This window comes from Mastigoproctus giganteus, chromosome 9 (genome assembly GCF_048544385.1).
Source record: "Mastigoproctus giganteus isolate SK-2022 chromosome 9, ASM4854438v1, whole genome shotgun sequence".
NCBI classification, from domain to species: Eukaryota; Metazoa; Arthropoda; class Arachnida; order Uropygi; family Thelyphonidae; genus Mastigoproctus; species Mastigoproctus giganteus.
In genome coordinates, this window is record NC_143583.1 from 88,033,391 (window position 1) to 88,059,531 (window position 26,141).

At 38.8% G+C, this 26,141-nt stretch overlaps 1 protein-coding gene across 2 annotated transcripts in view; it reads right to left on the reverse strand.

Annotated features, from left to right (window-relative positions):
• Positions 1-26,141, reverse strand: part of E(Pc) (Enhancer of Polycomb) — a 378,489-nt gene that overhangs the window by 56,313 nt on the left and 296,035 nt on the right. For both annotated transcript variants that reach the window (XM_090381895.1, XM_090381894.1), the window contains exon 13: positions 11,573-12,018. In XM_090381895.1, the coding sequence (XP_090238021.1) occupies positions 11,573-12,018 (446 nt within the window). The remainder of the gene's footprint in view (positions 1-11,572; positions 12,019-26,141) is intronic.

The window sequence follows — 26,141 nt, forward strand, 5'->3', positions numbered from 1 at the left end:
ACTTCCTAGTTCATTTCACTAATATACGTGGTCTGAATTCTAAACTTAACAATGTCCATTTCCACTTACAGTCTGCCAAACCCCATGTACTTTTTCTGACAATCTCAATTATCGGTTGATTCAACTACTGCTCATCTCAGTTGCCCAAATTATTCGCTGTATGATTCCTTTCACCTCAAAGGTGGTACTTGTGCATATGTCTGTTCCGATATTCCCTGTCAGAGATTTGGTAATTTGGAATCTTCTCTATTCGATCTTCTCTGGCTTAAAATCTCTCTACCTCATTCTGTCAAATTCTCTACCATTGTCCCAACTCCACTAATCGCTTGTATCTCTTTGACTTCCTCTCTTTGCAATTTGAATTTCTCCAACTTTCCTAACAGTGAGGTAATTTTCCTTGGTGATTTTAATGTTCACAACTCCAGCTGGCTTCCATTTTCTAGTCACACCAACCCAGCTGGTCGAGATGCTGAGGCTTTTGCAATTACTAATGACCTTGCACAGATTGTTCATTTGCCTACAAGAATACTGGACAATCCTAACCATGCAGCCAAACATGCTTGATCTTTTTATCACAAACACCCCTTCTAAGTACACAGTCAAAGTGAGTGGTCCTTTATGCACCTCAGATCACAACTTGGTGATTGTCTCTTCTCCAATGGAGCCTTTATCTCATGGCTATTCCCAATCTCGTATTGTTTGGCATTACAAGAATGCAAAATGGGATGACCTGCGAGATTTCTTTTCTTCTTTTCCTTGGTTGGATTACTGTTTCAAAACTTCTGATGTCAACGTTTGCTCACATCGTGTCAGTGAAATTATTCTTGTAGGAATGGAATCCTTTATTCCACACTCCACTTTAAAATCTCATCCTTTATCTAAACATTGGTTTTCTTATAAATGTGCTGAGGCTGTTCAAGAGAAGAACAGTGCATATCGCAATTGGCTTGTTTCCAAATTTTCAGTTTCATTTTCTGCCTACACCACAGCTTGCAACAATTGTAAAGCAGTTATTAATCAGTCCAAACTAGATATTGAACATTCTAAGAGCAGAAAACTTGCTTCTTGCCCTAATGGTAGCCGAACATTCTGGTCTCTTGCCAAAGCTATTGGACGCAACTTTTGATCATCTCTGCTCCCACCTCTGTCAAAACCAATTGGTTCTGTTGTCAAGTAGATGACTTTCATCAACCGGTGAAATACCACCACTTTGCTTATTGAAGGCTTGAAGTGGTGAAACCCATGTTTAGTCTCTAGAGCAAAGTTTCCGGCACCCCCCACCCCCATACTTCTCCTTCAACCCATGCACGGTACTAAGTACTATAGGTTTTGATACCTTTCGTGTTTGGAGTTTTCATAAAAAAAAAAAAAAAAAAATTCAGCCAAGGATAAAGCTGACCTGCTGGCATCCCATTTTTCTTCCAACTCATATATTAATGATCTTGGTAAAACACCTCCCACCATTCCCAACATGCTCCATTCAATGCCTCCTGTGATCTTCCATCAAAAGGATGTCAGAACGATTTTGACGAAACTTGATGCTAAGAAAGCGCGAGGTCCTGATGGTATTTTTCCACTTGTTCTCAAAACCTGTGCTCCCAAACTTACTCCTGTTCTTTGCCACCTTTTTTCACTTCCTTATTCCAAAGGTGTTTTTCCTTCTGCTTGGAAATTTGCTCATAACCAGGCCAGTTCCTAAAAAGGGTGACAAATCCCTCCCATCCAATTTTCGTCCCATTGCAATTACTTCTACTCTTTCTAAAGTAATGGAGAAATCAATTAACTGCCAACTGTTAAACTACCTAGAAACCTTTCATCTGATTAACAATCACAAGTATGAATTCCTTCAGTGTATCCACTGGTGATATTCTGGCTTTTGTTACACATTTATGGACTCAACTGCTCTAGGTCATAGCCTGCTTGAAAGTGATTAAACTGGGTCATTACTGAGGTGCTAAAGACAGTAAGCTACTCAAGGGATCAGCCATGGCTAGCATGGCTGCAGTTTGGTGAAACACAAGCAGTTGCTCTTGACATCTCAAAGGCTTTCGATCGTGTTTGGCATAAAGGTCTCCTAAACAAGCTTCCATCTTATGGTTTGCCAACTGTTTTTTGTAATCGGTTATCCAGCTTTCTCTATCGCTCACTGAGGGTAATGGTAGATGGCTCTGTCCTCTAACTTTTCCACTAATGCTGGTGTTCCCCAAGGTTCAGTTCTTTCACCCACTCTTTTTCTCTTGTATATTAATGACCTTCTTCCTGGAAATCCTATCCATAGCCTTGCCGATGATAGCACATTGCATTCCACTTTCCATTTGGAGAAATCTTGCCCTGCACAATCAGCTTCAACTATCTGCTACCAGTTCCTTAAATGCCGATCTCCAAGTAATTCTCCAGTGGAGCAAAGTCAACTTAGTTGATTTCAATCCTTCTAAAACTCAGTCCTGTCTTATATCTCGCAAAAAGTATTCCTCTGCTCCTATGCTTATCTTTGGTGATACTCCGATTCTAGGCAAGATGATATGTCTGCACTGGGGATTACCCTGACTTCTAATCTCTCTTGGGACAAGCATATTACAAATATTGCTTCCTCTGCATCTAAAAAACTGGGTTTTCTTTTTTGCTCTTGGCATTACTTTTCTTCTAAATAGCTTTTTACTTTGTACAAATCGTAAATCTGCCCTACCATGGAATATTGTTCCCACATCTGGGGCGGTGCCCCAAACCTCTCTCAGACTTCTATATTCTATTCAGAAGAGGGCAGTTAGGTTAATTAATGACTCCGCTCGCTGTCTCATAGACGTACTGTTTCTGCTGTATGCCTTTTCTACAGATACTTCCATGGGGCACTGTTCTTCTGAATTGGCTTCTATAATTCCCGCCCTCTCTTTCAAACCAGTCTGAACGCATGCTGCCAACAGCCATTTACTGTCCAACTTCAAACTCACAGAACTAACTTTTCATCTTCCCTGTTTATTCATTCAAATGCCGTTTTCTGGAACAACTTTCCTTCGTACGTATTTCCTTAAAATTACAGTCTACAGAAGTTCGAGTCTAATGTCAAAAATATCTTCTTTCATCTTCTCAACCTCCAACCCAAGCATGGTACTAAATACTATAGGTTTTAATACCTCTTGTATTTGGGGTTTTCATTAAAAAAAAAAAAAAAAAAAGAACTGATGCTGCAAAACATCTGTTGCATCATCTACTTCTTTATGTTTAATGACACCAGTAAGTACTGGAATCTTGTCCAAAAAATTTTAAATTTGAAAATAATGTGCTGCTAACTGCATACAGAATTCATAAGAACACCTATTTTTCAATGGGATATTGGGCACCATGCAATTGTATACAGCAATAAGGTACTTCCTCTCTGAAGTACTCTATTGCTGTATACAATAAAGCATCCCCGGCTCTTCTGCCAAAGTCACGACTTCCATGCCTTTGGCAGCAGAGCAAGTCAGAATCATCCTTCTGATAAACTCCTTTTGGATCATGAACTGGATTTCGACATGGGCTGTGTTTACTCACTGATTGCTCCTTGTTGTACTTTTCAATTTGGCAGCTCTAAAAAATACTCATATGAGTTTTCTGACCACCTATAAACTCATCTTTAAACATACTTACAGAGTTTACCACACTTCTATCAGAGAAATTAAATATTATAGAAGAATATTTTTTAATATAGAAGTTCTCAGAGCAGTGCAGACAGGCTGGCAGAATAGCTCACAGAGTTTTCTCAGCAGGGTTGAGGAGATGATTAACCCATTGTATAAGGCAACAGTTAGGCTACACAGGAACAAACAGGTGTTCTTGAACCAAGACAAGCTTCAGTTCTCGAAATTGCATTATCTGGAGACTAGTCACCTGTGAGGAGTTCTGGTTGAGGTGTTTAAGGCTTTAAATTGATTGAGAAAGCTTAATGCCAATGGAATCTTTACTGAAGCTACACGAGGAGATATAAATTCAAATGAGGAAGGATGGTTGCGGGTTTGATGTGCAGAAATTTGCCTTCAGTCAGCAGGTAGTTGATTGTTGGAACAAACTTTCATCTGGCACTGTGGTGGAAGTGGGTAGTCTGAATAAATTCAAGACAACACTAGAAAACTATTAGAGGGGATGGAAAATTTGCATATTTCACTAATGACGCTTGTTGTTTTTGTTCTTCCATTACTTTTTTTTTTGCTATTTCACTATTGGGAAGTATATTTCTAAAGAATGTGCCTCTATAAATTAGCATTAGCAAGGGCACATGATGCAAGAAAGCAAGCTTATATAGCATCAGCAAAAAAAAAAAAAAAAAAAACACCCTTCCAATTGTTTGTCAAGTTCTGCCTTGAATCTATTTAAGCTATCAACTTCTACGACGACAGATGGAAGTTTGTTCCAGCAATCAACCACCCACTGGCTAAAGGCAAACTTCCGCACATCGATCCTAAAATCGTCTTTCTTCAATTTGAATTTATGCCCTCTCAGGCGATTATTCTGAGCAAGAGGAAGAATCCCATCAGCATTGAGCATGCTCAACCATTCAAGGCTTTATACACCTCAATCGATCACCTCGCAGGTGCCTAGTCTCCAGACACTGTAATCTGCAACAGATTACTTTGTAAGAGCAACACTTACAAATCTGTTCACTAATCTTGTTGCCCTTCTCTGTACTCATTCCAACAGCTCTACATCCTTCTTAAAATTAGGCCTCCAGTGCTGTATACAGTACTCAAGGTGTGGCCTGACCATTGCCTTATACAAGGGGATAAACACCTCCTTATCCCTGCTAGAACAATTCCTGTATATCATTGACAAGACACCATGAGCTACTCTTGCAGACCGTCTGCACTGTCAGAATACTTCATATCTTCCTGCACAATTATCTCCAGGTCCTTTTCATTCTCTGCCACTGTCAGTGTGGTACCACAGAGTTGACACGTTACTCTGGGATTATTGCTTCCCGTATGTAGTACTTTACATTTGTCAATGCTAAACTTCATTTGCCACCTCTCAGCCCATCTGCGAAACTTTTCTAGTTCCTATTGCAGCAGTGTACTGCCATTAGTGTCATTAACAACCCTGCCAACCTTCGTATCGTCTGCAAACTTGGACATTAAGCCTGATATACCATCATCAATATCATTAATAAATACAGAAAACAACAATGGACCCAACAGTGAACCCTGAGGAACTCCACTAATAACATTAGTCCACGAAGAGCAGGGTCCATTTATTACCACTCTGTCTTCTCCCACTCAACCATCCCTTTATCCATAGCAGCAATTTGCCTCCAATGCCACACTTCTCCAATTTGTGCAGCAGTCTTCCATGTGCAACAGTATCAAAGGCCTTTCTAAGATCCAAATATATGATACCAAAGTATTCTTTGCATCAAATTCCTTCGTGACTACATCATAGTATCCAATCAAATTAGGAAAACAAGACTTCCCCTTAACAAACCCGTTCTGTGTCCGAGCTATAACTGATGTCTTGTCTCGATGATCCTGCAATGCTTCTTTAACCAGTGCCTCCATTAACTTCCCTGGAACAGAAGCTAAACTAACAGGTCTGTAATTACCTGTGTCCCCCTTTGATCCTCCTTTGTGGATTGGGGTCACATTTGCACATCTCCAGTCCATGAGTACCTCTTCTGCTTCTAAGCAAGCGCTCATAATTATGGATAAAGGTTTTCTTACTTGCCGCCTCCTTTAATATAACTGGATAGATATCATCCACCCCGGGTGCCTTTCTTATGTTTATCTTCAACAATTTCTCCTCCACTTTACTCTCAATTATTACAAGATTATCTAGCTTACTGCCAGAGTTGAATACACTTCTGGCATTACCCTCCCTGACTAATTACTCATGTGTGAATGTAGATACAAAATATTTATTTAGTTTGTTAACTACCTGAGCAGGATCATCAATAGTTGAACCATCGATATCAAGTGGACCAATCTGATTCATCCCCTTCCTTCTAGAGTTTACATAAGTAAAGAACTCTTTGCCTTTTTTTCTTCGCATCGTTTGCCAAAGATTTCTCGTAATTTGACTTCGCCTGCCTAACCTCCTTTGCAACTTGCTTACAGACCAGCTTATATCTATCATAGGCTTCCATGTCCCCTGTTAATTTATATGTGTCCCAAGTATTTATATTCTCTGTCACATGTCTAATTAGGCACCTCCGTAGCCAGGTGGGCAGGAGCAGCATGCGTAGCACAAGCTTCTTGATTAGACCGTGGTTCAAGCCCGTGACCACCGAATACGGAGGATGCGGGAAAGTCAGGGAATGACCACCGCATATCTCCAGAGCAATATGGCCTTTGTTGCTAATGCTCCTAAAAACCAAATAATAACAACATGTCTAATTAGGTCATCTGACATCCATCTTGAACAATATTTCTTTGTTGGTGTGAAAAGCCTTGTAGCTTCCAAGATTAATTCTTTTAATGCTTCCCATTTTGAATTTTCTGTTGGTAACATCATCAGTCGGTTCCACCATATAGAAATTAAATACTATCTCAGACCACTGTAGTCACCTTTACGAAAGCAAAAACCCTTCCCTCTACGCTTGATGGTAGTTACCTCTTTAGTTAATGCCACTTCAGCACACAGTGATCACTGCCACCTAGTGGTTCCTTGATCTGCAGATTCTTGATGCATGAAGAATCACTACTGATAATCAGATCAAGTGTATTACTCCCTCTAGTTGCTTCCCGAACATACTGCTGTAGAAAACGATCATCCAATAAATCCACAAAAGCCTTGCTAGTGTGTGAGTGACCAACCCACAAATTCCAGTCAATTTCTGGGAAATTAAAATTCCCCATTATAAGACACTGATTTACTGGCCCACTCTATTTCTCTGCACAACTGCTCATTATACTCATCAGATTCATTTGGCCTATAACACACACCTACTCTCATTTTTCCTTTCCCAGTGTTTATGTCACACCAAACAGACTCAACATTGTATTGTACACCAACATCAATTGGATGCACTTCCTTAGATTTTATGTGTTTCTTAATTAACAGCATAACCCCTCCTCCCTTTCTGTCCTGTCTATCCTTTCTGTACACATTGTACTCCCAAAATTCCAGTTCTGCACAGCTTTTGTCTGGTGACACCATGTCTCTGATATCCCAACAATATCTGCCCTTGATGTCTTGACTGGCACTTCAAGCTCATCAAATTTATTAACTATACTCCTAGAATTGGTGTACATGCAAGTATACATGCACGTGTTTCTGCTCTTAGTTACCCTAACACAGCCCATGTATTTACTTGTTCCACTATGACTCCCAGCATTCCTGGAAATCCCCATTGCCTTGCTTTCCAGGCTGATGCTCAATTGCATTTCAATATAAATAGTGCAAGAATTATTTTTACCTCAGCCAGCAGCTACTGTTAATCTATTAGTCCGTGTATCCCCCAAGCTAGCAGTTTTCTGACCCACCTAACTCTGCTTCAATAGAATCAGCAAATATTCTTGCACTCTTTCTATTTAAGTGTATCCCATCCCTGTAGAAGCAGTCTCTCCAGTTAACAAGCACAGATCAGGCTGAGAAAAATTCTACCCCTGAAGCCTTGCACAATCTCTCCAGGGCCGAATGGATCAACAAGGCTCTCATCGTATACTCCCTCCTATTGTGTCTGGGTAGAATTGCAGACACTTTCAAATTCAACCCGAACTCACGGTTTTTTTTTCAGCATTGACTTGTACTTTTAGTAATTCTGCCGGTCTACTACTCTTAATATCATTAGTGCCAACGAGTACAACAATATCACCCTTTGTGCCCTTAAAAGATGATATCTGCTCTACAACGTCATCAGACATACCCTGGTCCTGTTCCATCTATCCTTTTTGCACAATATGTTCCCCGTTTCCCTGACAATAGAGTCACCTGCAACAACTAGTTCCTTTGGGACCAGTGCATTCTGCCTTGGGGTTTGCCGCTGTGTTGCTTGATGTTCAAGTGCAAGCTCTGGCATTGATGTGGGCAGCTGGGAGCTTGATGGGTCCCTCAATTTAAATCCTTCGAGGGCATTCACCCTGTCATTCAAGCTCAAATAGCTCAATACAGAGGAAGATTATGTTCAACAATAAACATTGTGAATAAACATTCAGTATGTATGACATTATTTCACTTCGAAAAATGCTATTTTTATTTCTGCATTTCTTTCTATGCCATGCATATTTCTCTGTGAATGCATGATTACTTCGTGTTTCTTCCCACTTCAGACTGAAAAATCAGATGCAGTACACAAGGCAAGCATGTTGCTATTGCCAGATTTCACAATATACAGAAACCTTGGATTATATGTCTTCTGAATATTATGTAATTTTTCTTTGACATTTTGTTGAAGGACACTATTTATTAATTAATCTCTCTCTCTCTTACACATGCACACACGCGCGCGCGCGCGCACACACACACACACACACGCGCGCGCGCGCACACACACACACACACACACACACACACAATACTTGTAACAGAGAACAAGGCAAAGTGATGACAGTGAGACAGAGAAAGGGTCACAATGAATCAAAAAACAGAATCTCATGATAAAAATGGAGGGCTAGTAGATGTGTCAATAACATCAAATGGAGCATAAGCGATATGTAAATAATTAGATTAGGACATAAGTCCATCTATCATTTATAAGAAGACAAACATGGTTGTAGGTAGTGAGTCCCATGTGCAGACAAGTAAAATGTTGGTTATGTACCAATCCAACTGAACTTTTTAGCTTGGAAAACATTTTAGATGGAGGAAAAGAAATGCACGGAGTTAATGAGACAGCATTTTAAGCAGGATCCTTTTAAATGGGTTCCACTATATTACACTGTTCAACAAAAAATCTTTGAATTTTTTTCTCTTAAAACAGGCAAACTACTAATTTTGGGTCCAGAAAAACAAATATGAGTTCAGAAATTTTTTATTAGCTCTAGTTTTTGAGATACAGTACTTTCGCTATTGTCTAAGAATATAGTAATTTCAGTAGTAGTCGGGGTGAAAAGTAATATTAAAAAAATCTCATATTTACATTTCTTTGATACAACACAAATCACAGTTGTTTTTAATTAAAACGTAAAAAAAAACAAGAACACAAGAAATCTGCACAGGAACTGAAAGTACTTTCTCAAAATGTGGCCTATTCATGACAGTGCCTTCTTTTTGCTTGTCACTTGTATTCCACTTCTAGGGCATCTCTTGTTACTGTCCAACAGTAGTCAGCAAGCATAGAAGCATTCCACTTACCCTGATATCTTCTTTCCATTGCTGAAATGTCTTGGTGGAATTGCTCACCATCCTCATCGCTTACTGCGCCACAGTTGTCAGGGAAGAAGTCCAGATGAGAGTCGAGAAAGTGGATTTTCAGTGACATGTTGCAGCCTAATTGATGATACTTTTCTAGAAGGTTGTTCACAGTCTCAACATAGTTTCCAACTCTTCGGTTTCCCAGAAGTCATGCACAACACTTTTAAAGGCTTCCCAAGCTGTGTTCTCGCTACTCTGGAGGACTCGCTCTAAGTTTTCATCCTTTAAAAGTTCATGAATTTGCGGGTCAAGAAAGATTCCTCCCTTAACCTTAACAGTGGAAATTATCCTCTCAGGTACTTGAAAGTTTCTCCATCCTGGTTCATCCCCTTAACCCAAGAAAGATTCCGTCCTTAACCTTAGCATCACTCAACAGTGGAAATTGTCCTCTCAGGTACTTGAAAGCTTCTCCATCCTGGTTCATCGCCTTAAAGTTCTTCATGAGTCCCAGTTTGATGTGTAAAGAGGGCAGAAGAATTTTGCTTTGATCAACCAGAGGATTGTGGACATTTTTTTCCCCCAGGAAGCAGATTTTCCCTTAGAGGCCAGGCTTTTCTCTTGTAGTGTGAGGACCTAGCTCAACTATCCGACTCACAAGAAACAGCAGTACTTCGTGTAGCCCAACTGCATGCACAGCAGTATTGCAATCACCTTCAGGTCTCCACAGATCTGCCACTGGTGGTCTTTGTACTTCATTGCTTCCAGAATTAATTTCATATTCTCATATGTCTCCTTCATGTGAACAGTGTGTTAATTGTCTGATGGCACCAGGGGTTTCCACCATCTCCGTGGCCTTCCTTCATGTGGATAGCATGATCTAGAGGAACTGAAGGAAGAGCATTGCCATTGTGGAGTAAAACAGCTTTTAAACTTAGCTTTGATGAGTCATGAACAGCCTCAAGTCCTGTGGGTTGTGCTCCACATTCAAAGTTATCATCAAACCACTGACATCACAGCAGGCAACAAGGTTGTTTTCACTTTTAAAATATGGAGTCTTGAATCCCAGAAGTTCTGCTTTATCTTTCGATAGATCTAGGTCTCGAATCAGATCACTTAGTTCACCTTGAGTGATTCTGTGTGACTCACTCAGCAACTCAGGTTCTGGCACAAAATCAGGATCCTGTGATTTTAAAGGCCCATGTTGACCATCATTCCTCACACTGTCCCCATCTTCATCAGACTCCAAAGTGTACTCTTCTGGAGGGTGAGGTACAGGCAGACCATCCCAATGTGCCACTGGTCGGATAGCATATGGGATGTTGGAGTATTCCACAGTCCACTTCCTTTTTTTTTTTTTGACGTGCTATGCTAAAGAGGAGGTACCATACAGAAATAACAGTCATTTACATGATTTGAAGGCTCCCTCCAAATCATTCGGATGGCAAAAGGCATTGAATGTCCTTTGTTATTCAACCATCCACAGAGATTTACAGCACATATGAGGTGCCCAGGGTTTGTCTTTATCCTCTACCTTACAGCCAAAATAATGGTAGTAGGTTGTCTTCACGAGTGGAGTCAATTGGCGTTTCTGAGTGGAAAATGTCACATCACCACACACATAACAAAAATTGGCAACACTGTTCACACATTTATGTGGTATCCTGGCTTATGGGGGGGGGAAGATCACTCAGAACATCACTTGCAAGGTAAATGATATACAGAAATACAAATACAGAGAAATTAAAAAACATGGCGTATAGGTTTCTGTTTCAGTGTTACCAACCTATCTATTCTCGACTCCAAAATTCTCTAGTATTCACCAATATTACCCTAAATCAGGAGTGGCCAACTTAATTTGTGATGCGATCTACTTTTTTCCTTCAAAATGTACCGTGATCTACCATCTCAAAAATTTCATTGCACAAGGGATGACTGTATATTTAAAATTCTTCGTGATCGACCGAAATTAAATCTGCGATCAACTGGTAGATCGCCATCAATTTGTTGGCCACCCCTGCCCTAAATCATAAGAGGGGCTATATCATGGAACCGAGAGCTAATTAAGAGTTTTAAATGTTATATATTCGTTTTTATCATGCTGAAATTAAGAAGAATTGACTATTTTCAAGCCAAAAAACATTTTTGGTGTTGACCAGTGTTATTTTTTATGTAAATCAGATTAAAACTATAGTTCAGGGACACTGAAAACTATTAAAAAAATTTTGAGCAGAAATAATTAGCCCTATAAAAAGTATAAAGAATTTATCAGAAATATTATTTATGATGCAAAAAAAAAAATTTGCAGAATACTTACTTCCATCGATTGGTCCATTGGTTAATGTCCTGTCCTCTCTGGTAGTATTAAGGTTACTGTCCTCATTTTGTGTTGATGAAGAGGCAGACGGTGATGTTAATGAATTAATAATTCCAGTCACTTCACTAGCACTGAGCACAGCTGAAACGGCAAACTGAACACTAGCAGAGTCCAAGGTAAACCGGGAGGTGGGTTGTGATGAAAAGGAATGTTCTGAATTATGAGTGCTATCAGGATTTAGTTCTTCCTGTTTTAATCTTTCTAACTGCTTCCTTTGCATTTCAAACAGTTCTTCTTGATGACTTTGAAAACTTTCCAAATCAAATTCCCTAGGCACAGTTTCAAAAGATTCACTTACTTCTTCGGTGTAACCTTGTACTTCTTCTTGTTCCACACTGGTAATTGCACTGTCCACATTTAACGGTGTCTGTGGTCGATAATGTAACCTAATAATGTGTATAAGCAATTAAACAAAATTTATCTAATACAGTGAAACAAATGAAAACTACTTGCAAATTAACATATTACATGCTTTTCATCAAGAAGCAGGGTAAAAAAACAATTTACAGAGGTAACCTACTTCTCCAAAAATGAAATGGAATGGGAATGACACTTTTAGGCACATTTCACAAATAGCACTCTCACATTTTTTACATTTCTTTAAATCACCTACCAGTTACAATCTGAGACATGTGTGATGGTGAAGGCAGCAAATGGGAAAAAATGGAGGAGGTCACAAATTGCAGCAGCATCATTTTTTTAAATTAAACTCGAGAAGGGCATTATGTGACATACTACCAAGTAAGAAAGTTTAATTAAAGACACTTTAGAGGCGCCTCCGTAGCCAGGTGGGAAGGAGCAGCAGTGCGTAGCACACGCTTCTTGATTAGACCAGGGTTCGAGCCCGTCACCACCAAATACGGAGGATGCGGAAAGGTCAGGGAATGACCACCGCATATCCCGGAGCAATATGGCCTTAGTTGCTAATGCTCCTAAAAACCAAATAACAAACAAAACAAACAAACAAGACACTTTACCACATTAAATATTTGATTTATTGGTATGAAAAGGCCGAATTAATACTATTAGACCCAGTGAGCTCTCAAAACAAAGATTATCCATATTTTCATATCTAGAAATGAGTTGATATAAGATTTCTCAACCTTAAGTACGCTCAGAATATGCAGCCTAACAAGCACTCACCCGCAGATACAGATCTCTCATATATATGAAGAAAGCGACTCCTCTTCAAATAACTTCCAAGTAAGACATAACATTCCCTCCTCTAACAACTCCTAAATCAGAAGCAATGTTCATGCAATTGTAAATTAGCTGGTTAGTAATTTTGACAGTTACTCATGAGTCGGATGCATGAAATAATTTCATATAGTATATTTGGATTTTAAAATGGTATTTGACTCGGTCACTCACAAGAGGTTACTGTATAAGTTGAAATGAGTGTGGGTCACGGAAAAGATTCTAAGACGAATCACAGGATGGCTACAGAGGCAGAGTTACAATTAATGGATATTCTTTTGATTATAGTAATAGTATAGTAATAGCCATATAGTGCAAGGAAGCCACAGACTTTTGCTGCACTGGCCAGGTGGAGAAGGGGAAAAAAAAGATTGGTGCAATATTAGAAGTGGATTTCCCTGTGGCTCTCTTATTGGAACATTGTTGTTTCTGATTTTCATAACATTGATGCAGGGTTAGAAGGCATGGTATCAAAATTTGCAGATGTTGTAATTAATGGATATTCTTCTGATTTGTGCAACGTCAGAAGTGGGTTCCCCCCTGGCTCTATTTTTGGACACTGTTGTTTTTGATTTTCATAAAACAACATTGATGAGGGGATAGTGGGTATGATGTAAAAATTTGCAGATATTGTAAAGATCGGGAAAGATGATAATGATCAGTGCTCCTCAGGAGGACTTCAGGCTTCAAGCATGGTCGGAAAAGTGGCAGCTATGTTTTAATGCAGCAAAATGGTCTTACACTTGGGGAATGTCAATCCAAAATATTACTTGGTGGGATTGAATTAAAAACAGTACAGAAAATGAATCTTGGAGTCATGATACAGGCAGATATGAAGTTCCATGGTGTCCTATGATTTATTGAACATTTGCTTATAGAGATAGACTGGAATTTGCATTTGTATGGAGACGTCACCTAAAAATTAAGATAGATACCGAGATTCTTGAATGGACCCAAATACAGGCAACCCCTGTATAACAGTTTCGCTCAAGCAACCCCAGTATAACACAGTACTTCTACAACACAGTTTTGCTCTAACATGATTGATAAATTGCAGCAATCCTCGCACAACATGGTACTTAAATAACACGGTTTCGCTCTAACACAGTTAGCGAATTTTGGTAAACCTCGCATAAGAGGGGATTTTTGAGCTTTTGTGTGGGGTAAACATTTCCACTCTTTTTGAATTCCCACTATTGACTCGCTAGTCAAAAAAAAATATATTGAGAAATCCCTGAATTTGTTGGGAAATCCCCGTGTTACGTTCTGCACTATTGAACTTGTGGAAAAATCTAGATTTCAAAGTTTTATTACTATTGGATAGCACACCAGACCATCCAAAAGATTTAAGTCATTCAAACGTTGAAGTTATGTTCTTACCACCACAGTTGTACTAGATTAATACAACTTCTTTCATTCAGCCATTAGATCAAGGCATTATATCCACCTTTAAAACTCATTACATCAGAAAATCATTACAGTGGATTTTGGAAAAAATTGATTCCGAATCTATTGAAGTAAAGGAGGCATGGTAACATTTCTCAATTGTGGACTGTATCAGAATCACAGCTTTATCGCTGAAAGAAGTAAAACCGTCAATGTTAAATGTGCGTGGAAAAATGTATGGCCAGAGTCAGTTCATTCAGGAAATATAGTGGACTCTGTGCGATAGTAGAACTTGCCACATCGGTAGGAGGGGAAGGTTTTAATATGACTACTGAAGCCCTCGTGGGTAGCACAGTTGATAGAATCGCCCTCCTCTCCACACTGGGTGGAAAAGACCTGAGTTCGGATCTCGTTGATGATGGCAGGAATTTTTACGGGTCTTTTTCACAACATGGCTGAGTTAGTCTCAGGCGAGGATAGCATGGTTTTTTGTCCAGTAAAACAGAAAACCGACCCCAGGACACACGCAATTTATAGAAAATATACAAAGGGTAACATGAACTTAGTCACCTATGCTCCTAAAAAAATAATTAAAAAAAAAAAAAGATATGATCACTGAAGACGTTCAAGAATTACTGGTAGAAAAAGAGTGTGTTGTGTGTGTTATGGAGGTTTAATGGCACATAAGCTGCTGAGGCTATAGTGCGCCTATTCATAGGAAACTGCTAAAAACAAATTTTTGTTGTAATAACTTGATTTTTGTTACAGTGATCTTTCAGAATTTATGATATAGTCCAATTTTTTTCAGGAAAGAGAAAAATTCATTGATATTTGCTTCCTCGCCAATAATGTCATTTAGTGTCATCGGTTCTCGCAGATTTCTCAGGGATGACAGAACGGATGTTCTGTCTTGTTGATACTGTGGGCAGTCAATTAGAATATGTTTCACTGATAACTGTGTTAAACAGTGTAACATGAACTGGGTAACATGAACTTAGTCACCTATGCTCCTAAAAAAAAAAAAAAAAAAAAAGATATGATTACTGAAGACGTTCAAGAATTACTGGTAGAAAAAGAGTGTGTTGTGTGTGTGTGTTATGGAGGTTTAATGGCGCATAAGCTGCTGAGGCTATAGTGCGCCTATTCATAGGAAACTGCTAAAAACAAATTTTTGTTGTAATAACTTGATTTTTGTTACAGTGATCTTTCAGAATTTATGATATAGTCCAATTTTTTTCAGGAAAGAGAAAAATTCATTGATATTTGATTCCTCGCCAATAATGTCACATTTAGTGTCATTGGTTCTCGCAGATTTCTCAGGGAAGACAGGACGGATGTTGTCTTGTTGATACTGTGGGCAGTCAATTAGAATATGTTTCACTGATAACTGTGTTAAACAACGTGGACACTGAGGAGGATCCTCTCCTGTGAGTAGATGGAGGTGAGTGAGATAAGTATGTCCTATTCGTGCCCTTGCAAGTACCACTTCTTCTCTTCGCACTGTTTTGGTACTAATGTGCCAAAGCTTTGGGTGCTGTTTCAACTGATAGAGTTTATTATTGGTTTGGGAGTGCCATAGATCTTTCCACTGTGCGAGACATGCTGTTTGTATGATACGATTGTAGTCAGAGGCTGGAACATGGACGGAGGTTAAATCAAAAGTTGATGGATTTTTAGCAGTTTTGTCAGCGAGTTCGTTCCCCTTTATCCCCGAATGTGCTGGGATCCAGCAAAAGGTCACTGATTGATGACGTTCTTCTATTTGCAATAGGAGACTTCTGATTTGATCTAACACAGGGTGAACCTTGTAGGAGGAATGTTGCATTGCTGTAATTGAGCTGAGCGAGTCTGTGTATACTATGTATTTTACAGATGGGTAGCGAATGAGACTTTCTAAGGCTAATTTGATTGCATGGAGTTCTGCTGAGAAGCTGCTATACTGAGCTGGAAGAGCAGCCGAAATGATTGAAGTAGGAAATACCGCCGCTGCTCCTACCGCTGAATGTGATTTGGAGCCATCAGTATAGATCGGTAAAAAATCAGCATATTTTTGAATATGGCTTGCATGGATTTGTTTCACATTGATTATTGGTAGGCGATTCTTTCCCCATTCGTGAAGATAAGTATCGCAGGTTAATTGTAGAGGCGGACTCCAAGGTGGTTGAGAGTAATTCATTACTTGTCGCCTGTTGAAAATTGGAACATTCCAACTCTGTATTATTTCAATTAGGCATAAGCCTGCTGGTCTTATTTTAGTGGGTTTGTTTCTATAGAGATTTTGCAGTGGTGGATTAAAAAGGTATGGCTCAACAGGATGCTGCCAGCAACTTTGTATTCGGGCTGCATACTTAAGAAGCAGCGTTTTTCTGCAGAGGTAAAGAGGTGGCTCATTAGCTTCAATATATAAACTATGAATAGGAGAGGTCCTGAACGCCCCAAGTGCAATCCGCAATGCACTATGCTGCATAGGATCTAGCCATCGTAGTATACTCTTACGAGCAGAATCATAGAGTGGAGCACCATAATCCAATCGGGATCTGATCAGTGATCTATATAAAAGCAGCAAAGATGTACGGTCTGCTCCCCAAGACAAGGCAGATAAAGCTCTTAGTATGTTTAGTTTTTTGAGGCAGGAAGTACGTACAAATTTAATGTGCTCAAGGAAATTTAGTTTCCTGTCAAGGATTAATCCTAAGAATCTGATGTTGTTAGTCACTGGAATGGTAAAGTTTGATATATGAAGTTCAGGATCTGTATGCATTTTTCGTTGATTACAAAAATGGATGGCAACAGTCTTCTGCTGTGATAGACGATAGCCATTTAACCTTGCCCACCTTTGGACTTTATTTGGGGATATCTGCAGTTGCCGTTCAATGGATCTCATGTTCTGGAAATGGCAAGAAGGTAGAAAAAGAGGCTGGCAAAGTGGATTTGGTGGAAATGGCATTGGAGATCAAGTCAGAGGATGATAAAACCAGATCAAGTCAGAGGATGACAGCACAGATGAAAATTCTAAACTTCCAAATTTTATACTAAAAAGCATATGGGAAGGCATAAAATTAGCCGATCAATTAGAATCTTATTTTTTGAATGCAGATTCTTGAATGAAAGGAGCCCAAAATTCAAAAGAGAGCTTCAAAAATGCACTAAGCAAAAATACATTTGATGAAATTCACAGATTTATCAAGCAAAGCACACACAGATTACTGATTTTTTAAAGATAGAAGATACACGAAATCTAGAATGGTGTATTTTTTTTTAGTTTTGTTAACAAAATAGTGTATTTTTGTTAGCTTTTGGAGCGTAACCCCCTTTTTGTTCCTTTTCTTAGTCCCGTATAACACGGTTTCACACAACACGACATTTTATTGGAACCTAACTACAACGTTATATGAGGGTTACCTGTACAGGAAATCTGCATGGTGATAACAGTAAAAGGGCGACTGTATGAAGAAAGAATTTGATTATGTGAGTTACAGAGCTTGGCAACCATAAACCATAGAGGGGAACCTGATTGAAGTCCATAAGACTTTGAGAGGAGATAGTAAAATGGATAAAGGTGAAAATTTCACTTTTATAAAATAAATTCCAGTACTAGGGGGTTACAAATTAAAATTACAGAAAGTTTTCTTTTAGCCAGTAGATTGTTGATTACCAGAACAGTTTGCCTCCATGGGTGGCTAAAGCTGAGAGCTTGGAGAAATTCTAAGGCAACTGCATAATTACCTACGTGAGGAGAGAGGCACATAATTAGTCTATTTTCTTATCTACTTTGTTATATATTTTCTTTTATCTTTCTCTTGCTTCTTTTTTTTTTTTTTTTTTTTGCTGGTGCAGGTGCAGCAAAAGCCTATAGCTGTCTCTGCATTATAGGGCTAACACTGATACTAATTAAAGTAACAAAAATTAGTGATGTAGAGAAGTTATCTTTTAAGGGACTTAAAGGTGATATTATTGTGCATGTTGGTATCAATAATATTAAGAATAGACAATTAGAGGATTTACTTAGCAGGTTCAGAGCAATGTTAAGAATAGGTTGCAAGTTGGGATTAAGTTTGAAGGTGTCTACAATTCTTCCCAGACATGACAGGAGGAAGGGAGTACATGATGAGAGCCTCATCAATCAATTTGAACCTAGAGACTGTGCAAGGCTCATTGGGGTAAGAGTGGTTTCACATTGGTCTGTGTTTGTTAACAAAAGTAACTATTTTTACCGGGATGGGATCCATTTAAACAGAAGCCGTGCAAGATATTTGTTGATGCTACCAAGGCAGTGTCAAGAAGGTCAGAAAACTGCTAGCCTGGGGGGAGGGACAAATACATTAACAGCGACCATAAGGAAAGAAAAAGTGATTCTTGTGATGTGCCTGTTGGAACATATAGCAGCTTGGAAAGTGAAGTTCTCAAGATTACAAGGCCTGCTAGGGATTCTCATATACAAACAAACAGGTACATGTATACTTGCTAGTAACATGACTAATGCTAGGAGTACAGTAAACAAAGTTAATGAATTTGAAGTGCTTTGTAAGTTATCAAGCATAGAAAACATAGGGATAACACAAACACTGTTCTACTCAGATATAAGGGGACGAAGAATTTGAATACGATCAATACAGTGTGTACAGGGAAGACAGAACAGGAAAGATGCTATGTTCTTGGTTAAGAAGCACACAAAATCTAGGGTAGTGCACACGGCAGATGTGGGTAGCCAATGCAATGTTGTGTCAGCTTGGTGCTACATACATACACTGGGGGGAAAAAATTAAAGTAGGAGTGTGTTAATGGACAGAATGATTAATGAGTATTGTGAACAATACAGACAAATTGAGTGGACCAGAAAGCAGAATGTCTTATATAATAGAGAATTTTAACTTTCCAGATACTGAATGGAACTAATGAGTTTAGTCACTTGCACAGTAGCAAACATTTTCTGGATTTATTGGATGATTCCTTTCTATCACAGTGTGCTAGATAGGCAGCAAGACAAAGCAATACTCATGTTCTAATTATCAGCAGTGATCATAATATATTAATGGGATCTACTTAAAGATATTACTGTCAAGAGTATATGAAAGGGATTTTCTTTTGTAAAGACAACTACATTGGTCTTAAACAGTTTTTAAATTTCTATCAGTGAACCAATACGAGAAATCTTTGGCTAGTAATGTAAAGTAAAGCAGTAAAGAATTCTCTGCTATTGATAAAATAAATAAACATTCTGCATCTACATTTACCAGTGAAGAAGACGTTTCTAATGATTGGAATATCATATGTAAACCAAGTTATAACTCCAGAACCTTGTTCTAATTGGAGGAAAGTGGAAGTTGAAAGGAAAGTAAATAAAGCAATGTTTTTCTCCTGGGCTGTTGGAATCTGTGAAGTTATTTTAAAAGAAGGAGCAAAGGAGGAAAAATCCTCATAATTACGAGGGTTTTTTACCTCTTATAGTTATTAAGCTCTTGTAATTATGGCCAAACCTTTGGTCATAATTATAAGAACATCTCTGGATTCAGGGGAGGAACCTATAGATTGGAAATTTGTAAATGTCTCACCTATTCACAAAGGGATGATCAAGGGCAAATTGAGCAATTGGTATTAGTATTAATAGTGGTAAATGATGCAAGTAAGAAGCTTATACAGCATCAGCAGGAAAAAAAAAAGAAATCCCTATTCTGCAACCAAGATCCTTCCTCAATGTGAATTTATGCCCCTCACATGCTTAGTCTCAGCAGGAGGAAGAATCCCATCAATGCTGAGTTTGCTCAAGCCATTCAAAGTCTTAAACACCTCAACCAGATCATCTCGCAGGTACCTAGTCTTCTGCAATTGGCAGAACTGAAGCCTTTCTTCGTAAGGGCACCCCTCTTCCCCTTGCCAGTCTCATTGCCCTTCTTTGTACCAGTTCCAGCAGCTGTACATCCTTCCTAATACAAGGCCACCAGATCTGTATGCAGTACTCAAGATGTTGGTTGACCACTGCCTGTTATAGCTGGAAAACAGCAACCCCAAAATAACTTATATGCTTGGTAGAGTTGAACTAAAGTCAGTAGTGAAAGAAAGGGACTTGGGAGTTACAATACGGTCAGACTTGAAGTTCTCTGAGCACCACCATAAAACAATAAAAACAATTAGCAGTTTCCGGTTTATTGGGCTTTTCTGTTAGCGCAATCTATTAAAAACTGGTAGTAAACTCAATCTTATTGCATTTGCAATGATACCGATAGCTGGAATTTTATGTTATTATGGTAAAATGTGCTTTCCCTTCACTGAAACCTTCAATCATATAAAAAAACATAAATAAATTTTGAGAACCTTCTCTTCATTCCCATTTTTTGAGCTTCGTAAAGTTGTTACTCCATATCTCACTTGCGCATATCGTGTTAGTTGCAATTTGTGCATGCTGCATTCTTTGTTATTGATTGCTTATCTTTTTTGCTGTTTTAAATTTTTACCCCCCCCCCCCCAATGTCAGTGAACAGAAACCTCAACTACCTAGTATGTTCGTATTACAGCACGTATTAATTAAGCTATACACATAAGCATAAATTTTTATTTTTTTTTATTTTTAATTTTGCTAACCTATAGGAAATATTCTTCTGATTTTAATGCATCATTTCATTTTGCTAATTGGAGGAAGTAAAGTGTAAATTTGTGCTCTATATCTTTACTTTTATAGCCTGTGGATAATATTTCTCCTATTCACTACATATCTTATAGTGAACGGTATTTTATTTTGGAGATTTCATCGTAAAGTGATTTGATCGTAGATTAAATTAGTTTTGAATAAATAGTGTACTCTACATTATTATTCATTGTATGTTTTTTCAGCCTCATTTAACCGGTCACAAATCATAAAAGGCTGTACATGATGAAGTTTGTTGGGGGTTATAATCTCAGCGCGTTGTACTGTACTGTACATGTATTTTGTATCTACAAGACCGAAGTTGGACTCATGTACAAAACGGACTTACATACGTGAAAAAAAACCTGATTAAGTACATAAGTTGAGGAATGTTGTTGTTATTTTGGTTTTTAGGAGCATTAGCAACTAAGGCCATATTGCTCCGGGATATGCGGTGGTCATTCCCTGATTTTTCTGCATCCTCTGTATTTGGTTGTGACGGGCTCGAACCCCGGTCTAATCAAGAAGCGAAGTTGAGGAATGCCTGTATATGATATCAAAATTATTTTTTTGCATCCAGTTTATTCTTGTCACTGCATAATAGTATCCAATCAAATATAACTGAATAGATTCTATCCACCCCAGGTGCCTTTTTTATGTTTAACTTCAACAACTTTTCTTTCAGTTATCACAAAATCATTTAGCTCCTGGTTAGAGTTTCATAAACTTCTGGCATTCCCTTCCCTAAATGATTGATTTTTATTTTTATGGCACATGAGCAACTAAGGCCATGATGTGGCAAGTCTGATATTTGAATATATTAAAACACAAGTTACTTAAAAATTCAATGCTATATCAATATGTACAAATCACTAAAAGACAAGTAAATTTAGATAAAAATTGAGGTAAAAAAATGAAATATACATGATGGGTACTAAAAACAATTTATATACGTGTATAAAGGTTTCTAATTTTTAAAAAGTTAGAAATTGCGGTCATATCGTCTTTGTCAGTTAAAATCTTTGAGTGTATAATGTTCAGTCAGATGGTTAAAAGCACTAAAGCAACTTGCATTTAAAAATCTAGGACACTCAATAATGATATGTTTCTCAGTTAAAATGGTGTCACAATTCTTGCACATAGGAGAGCGATCAGCACTCAGCAGAAAAGCATCTGTCAAATGACTGTGTCCTATGCAGAGCTGAACTAGAATAGCTTCCACTTTATGATCCCTGCACACACTAGACAGCCAGTGTTCAATTATAGGCTTAATCTTGTATAACTTATTTTCAGCATGACCATGCCAAGAGTGTTGCCATTGGGAAACCAGTTTCTTTCATATTAATCGCCTGTAGTCTGTAAATGGGACTAACAGACAAGAGTTATAAAGAGTCAATTTATTTGGCTGCGGAGTCCACCAAGTCATTTCCCAAGATCCCATTGTGGCTTGGGATCCAGCAGAAGTGAATTTCCAATTTAGAAAGGAAATGTAGCCTCTGCTGTACCCACAACAGGACTGGATGAGGACTGAACCTCATTGATGACAAAGCTTGCAATGTACTGAGAGAATTGGTATATATAACGCATTTTTGGTGTGGTGTGCCTGTATACAATCCAAGGATAGTTCAACTGAAATTCCTGCCAGACCATCCATGTAGGATGGTCTGGCAGGAATTTCAGCTTGACAGCATACTGCAGAGATAACTGTTTGTGTCAGATGGACAACAATGGTTCATTAGCTTTGACATATAGATTTTGGACAGGAAATGTTCTGAAAGCACTAGTAGCAATGTGAATAGTCTGAACAGGGTCAAGCCACCAAAGGACACTATTTCTGGCAGATGCATACACCTGAGACCCAAAATTTAATTTTTATCGTACAAGTGCATGATACAGATTGAGTAAAGTGCACCAGTCTGTGCCCAAAGAAGTAGGAGAGAGAACAAAGAATGTCCAGAGATTTGGGTAATGAATATGATGTTAGAATGTCAACTTTTTATTGAATATGAGTCCCAAGAATTTTTTTCTCTGGTCCTACTGGAATGCTACTTTGTCCAAGTCTTAATTCAGGTTCAGGGTGAAGGTTACGCTTGTGACAAAAATGGATGCAAACAATGGATTGTTGCAGTTGTCTCTCAATAACCCTCATGTTGCATGATTGGGAAAATATGCTGAAGTTATCAACATTGAGTGTGCTATTTATGGTTGGAAGTTGTTTAGTAATGGATTTTGCTTTAATGGCAAAAAGTGTAACACTTAAAACAGATCCTTGTGGTACTCCCTCCTCTTGGCAAAATAACCGAGAGAAGGTGGATCCCTATTCTAACTTGGAACAGGTTAAAAAGTTTTAATAAAAATGGGAAGGTGATCTTTAGACCGAGTTTATAAAGGTTGCTTAAAATACCAAATCTCCAAGTTGTGTCATACGGTTTCTCCATGTCAAAGATGGACACCAGATGTTCTCTTTTTAGGAAAGCATTTCAGTTAGATGTTTCAACTCTGATTAAGTGATCCAAAGTGGGCCTGTTCCTTTGGAAGCTGCTCTGAATGTGGGAGAGAAGGTCATTTGATTCATTCGATTTTGTCCCAGAGCTAGTCGCCTGAGTAATTGATGTAAAACATGCATTGGCACATGTGCATTTAAAAGCTATAAGATTAGCTGTGGTGGGATATTGTCGGATTATTCCCCAGACTTGGTTCTGGGCCTTTTTTGCTGCTGTGCATTGTGAATTCCACCATGGTTTGAGAAATGGTGGAAACCAAGTAGATGTTTTTGGAATGGCATTTGCAGCTGCATGGATGATACTTTCTTTGATGTACATCACGGCATCATTAATAGGCTTCTGACCGACTGCAGTCATGTCAAAATTTGCCAGATGTTGAAAGGCATTCCAGTCAGCCTGATCAACCTTCCACCATGGTAACAAGTGGAAGTGATCACTTCCATGCAGTTTTACCTCTACCTCCCAGGTAAATGAAGGAGGAGCAGATAGAAAGATCAATGGAAGAAAACATATGGGTAGGCATGTGGAAGGCGTTAGTGCTCACATTTAGAGGGGAGAGGGTACTGTCAGTGAGCATATGTTCTATGACATGTCCCCTTCCATTAATGTCAGCACTAATCCACAGGGTGTTAAGTCCATTGAAATCCCTGCAAAGCAGCTAAACTATGATATCATCAAGGTCTCTCTGGGAGATGTCAGCCCCCAGGTGGCAAGTAAATCAGGCCGACTGTTAATAAAACCCAACTGCAAGGCAAATTGCTGTCACTTCTAAGTTAGTGGAAAGCAGCACAGGTTGGAATGGGGTATGGTTGCCTACAAGGATGGCAACTCCTCCATGGGCAGGTGCATCCTCAGTTCTGTCCTTACATATGATTATAATATGAAATGATGGGTTTCATTTGCCTTCAAATATGTCTTCTGCAAGCAAAAGCAAATTGGCTCAAGCTTTTGCAGCAGGGCCTTGATGTTGACAGTATATCACTGAAATTCATGACAATTTGGAATTTAGCCATTATTTTGGCTTGGTGGGTCCACTAGGTGGCTTCCAAAGTACCAAGGGCTTCTTTTACCAGTCTTGGATTTCAAAAGCGTGTGAGTGAAAATAAATCAAAGCACTCAAAATTCAGCTATAGACAGGTTATGGAGGTTAGGCTAGACAAGTTAATCAGATACCTGAAATGATTCTTAGTTAGTATCTGCCTGCCTAAGATGAATCTCTTTTAGGGAAGTATGGATGCTCTCCTTTGTCCATTTCCTCCTCCGCAAAGAATTCCAAGACTGCTACCATTCATCTGCTACCTCCTTCTCCTCGACATCCATATTTTCTTGGGATCTAGGAGATACTTCAGGCTTCTTATTCTTTTCTCCAGGCATTTACTGGCTGAGCATTAGGAGGTACTGAGGTAAGAGTGACAGCTGATCGATCTTTATGTGCAGGTTTTTGTGAACTTAAGAGATAGCATGAAATGGGAGATGTCAGCCCTGGGAGAATGACTGACTTTTGGAGGGATGGTCATTTCAGTCTGAGTTCCAATGTAACACCTCCCTACAACTTTCTGGACATAGGTGGGTTTGTTTATATTTATAGGTTTCACCAATTTTCTTCCCTCCAGATATGATATGTTCAGCTCTGCCTTAAGTCATTGAATTTATTTTTCTTCTTTCCACCTATTGCATGCTTGTGATTAAGCTGGGTGTTCTCCTTGGCAGTTAATGCAGGTGGGTTTTGTTGCTGAACATGATGGTGTTTCATGGTCCTTTGCAGCACATCGAGCACATGTAAGCCAATTGTGAGGGTCCATATTTCTAGCACCTGCAGCACCATAAAGGATTTGGGACACATGGATGCATGCACGGGACAACTGATATAGTAGCTTTGATCTCATTAGGAGACGTCGGTGAATTGAGGTCAGGATGATGTGTCTAGTGGGAACAGGTTTCCCATCCCCAAATGTAGAATTTATTTTAACAGCAATCACTCCCTGTGGCTTTAATTCAGAGGCAGATTTCTTCCTCTGCAACCTCAAGGTACTACTCTGAAATGACACTTCTCAATGAATTTAGTGTTCTATGTGTTGTTATGGTAATTGGTCCTAGCTGCTTAAGAGTGCCGTCATTTACAGTTTTAATTAAGAGGTCCCAGAATGAAGCCTCTTAACTGATTTAGGGGAATGTGCTAACCCCATATGGATAAAAAAGGTAGAGATTTTTCCTATAGGTTTCTCTGTGTTGGAATGGATGATTAAAAATCTTGGGATAGGCCCTGACAGTATTTCAGTTTGAGGTCTCTTGGCTGCATTAGCATTTTCTCTTTCATTGTTTGTTTTCTCAGATAGGAACTGTGTTGGGGACCCTAAAGAAATAAGTTTATCAGGATTCATACTGTTGATTGTGTTGGACCTGGAAGTTTTCTAAATTAGCTTTCACCTTATTCTTTGCCCACTTTTTTTTTTTTTTTTTTTTTTTTGTAATTGGATATCCAGTTCTCTCTCTGACTGCTCACTATGATAGATGGCTCTCTATCTTCTAGCTTCTACACTAATGTAGGTATTCCCAAAGGTTCAGTTCTTTCATCCAATCTTTTCCTCTTACATATTAATGACCTTCTTCTATTGACCAGAAATCATATCCATAGTTTTGCTGATGATAGAACATTGCATTCCACCTTCCAGTTTGAGAAACCTTGCCCTGTACAAACACCTTCAACTTCTTGAATATCCACTACCAAATCCTTAAATGCCAATCTCCAGGTAATTCTCCAGTGGGGCAAAGATAACTTAGTTGATTTCAATCCTTCTGA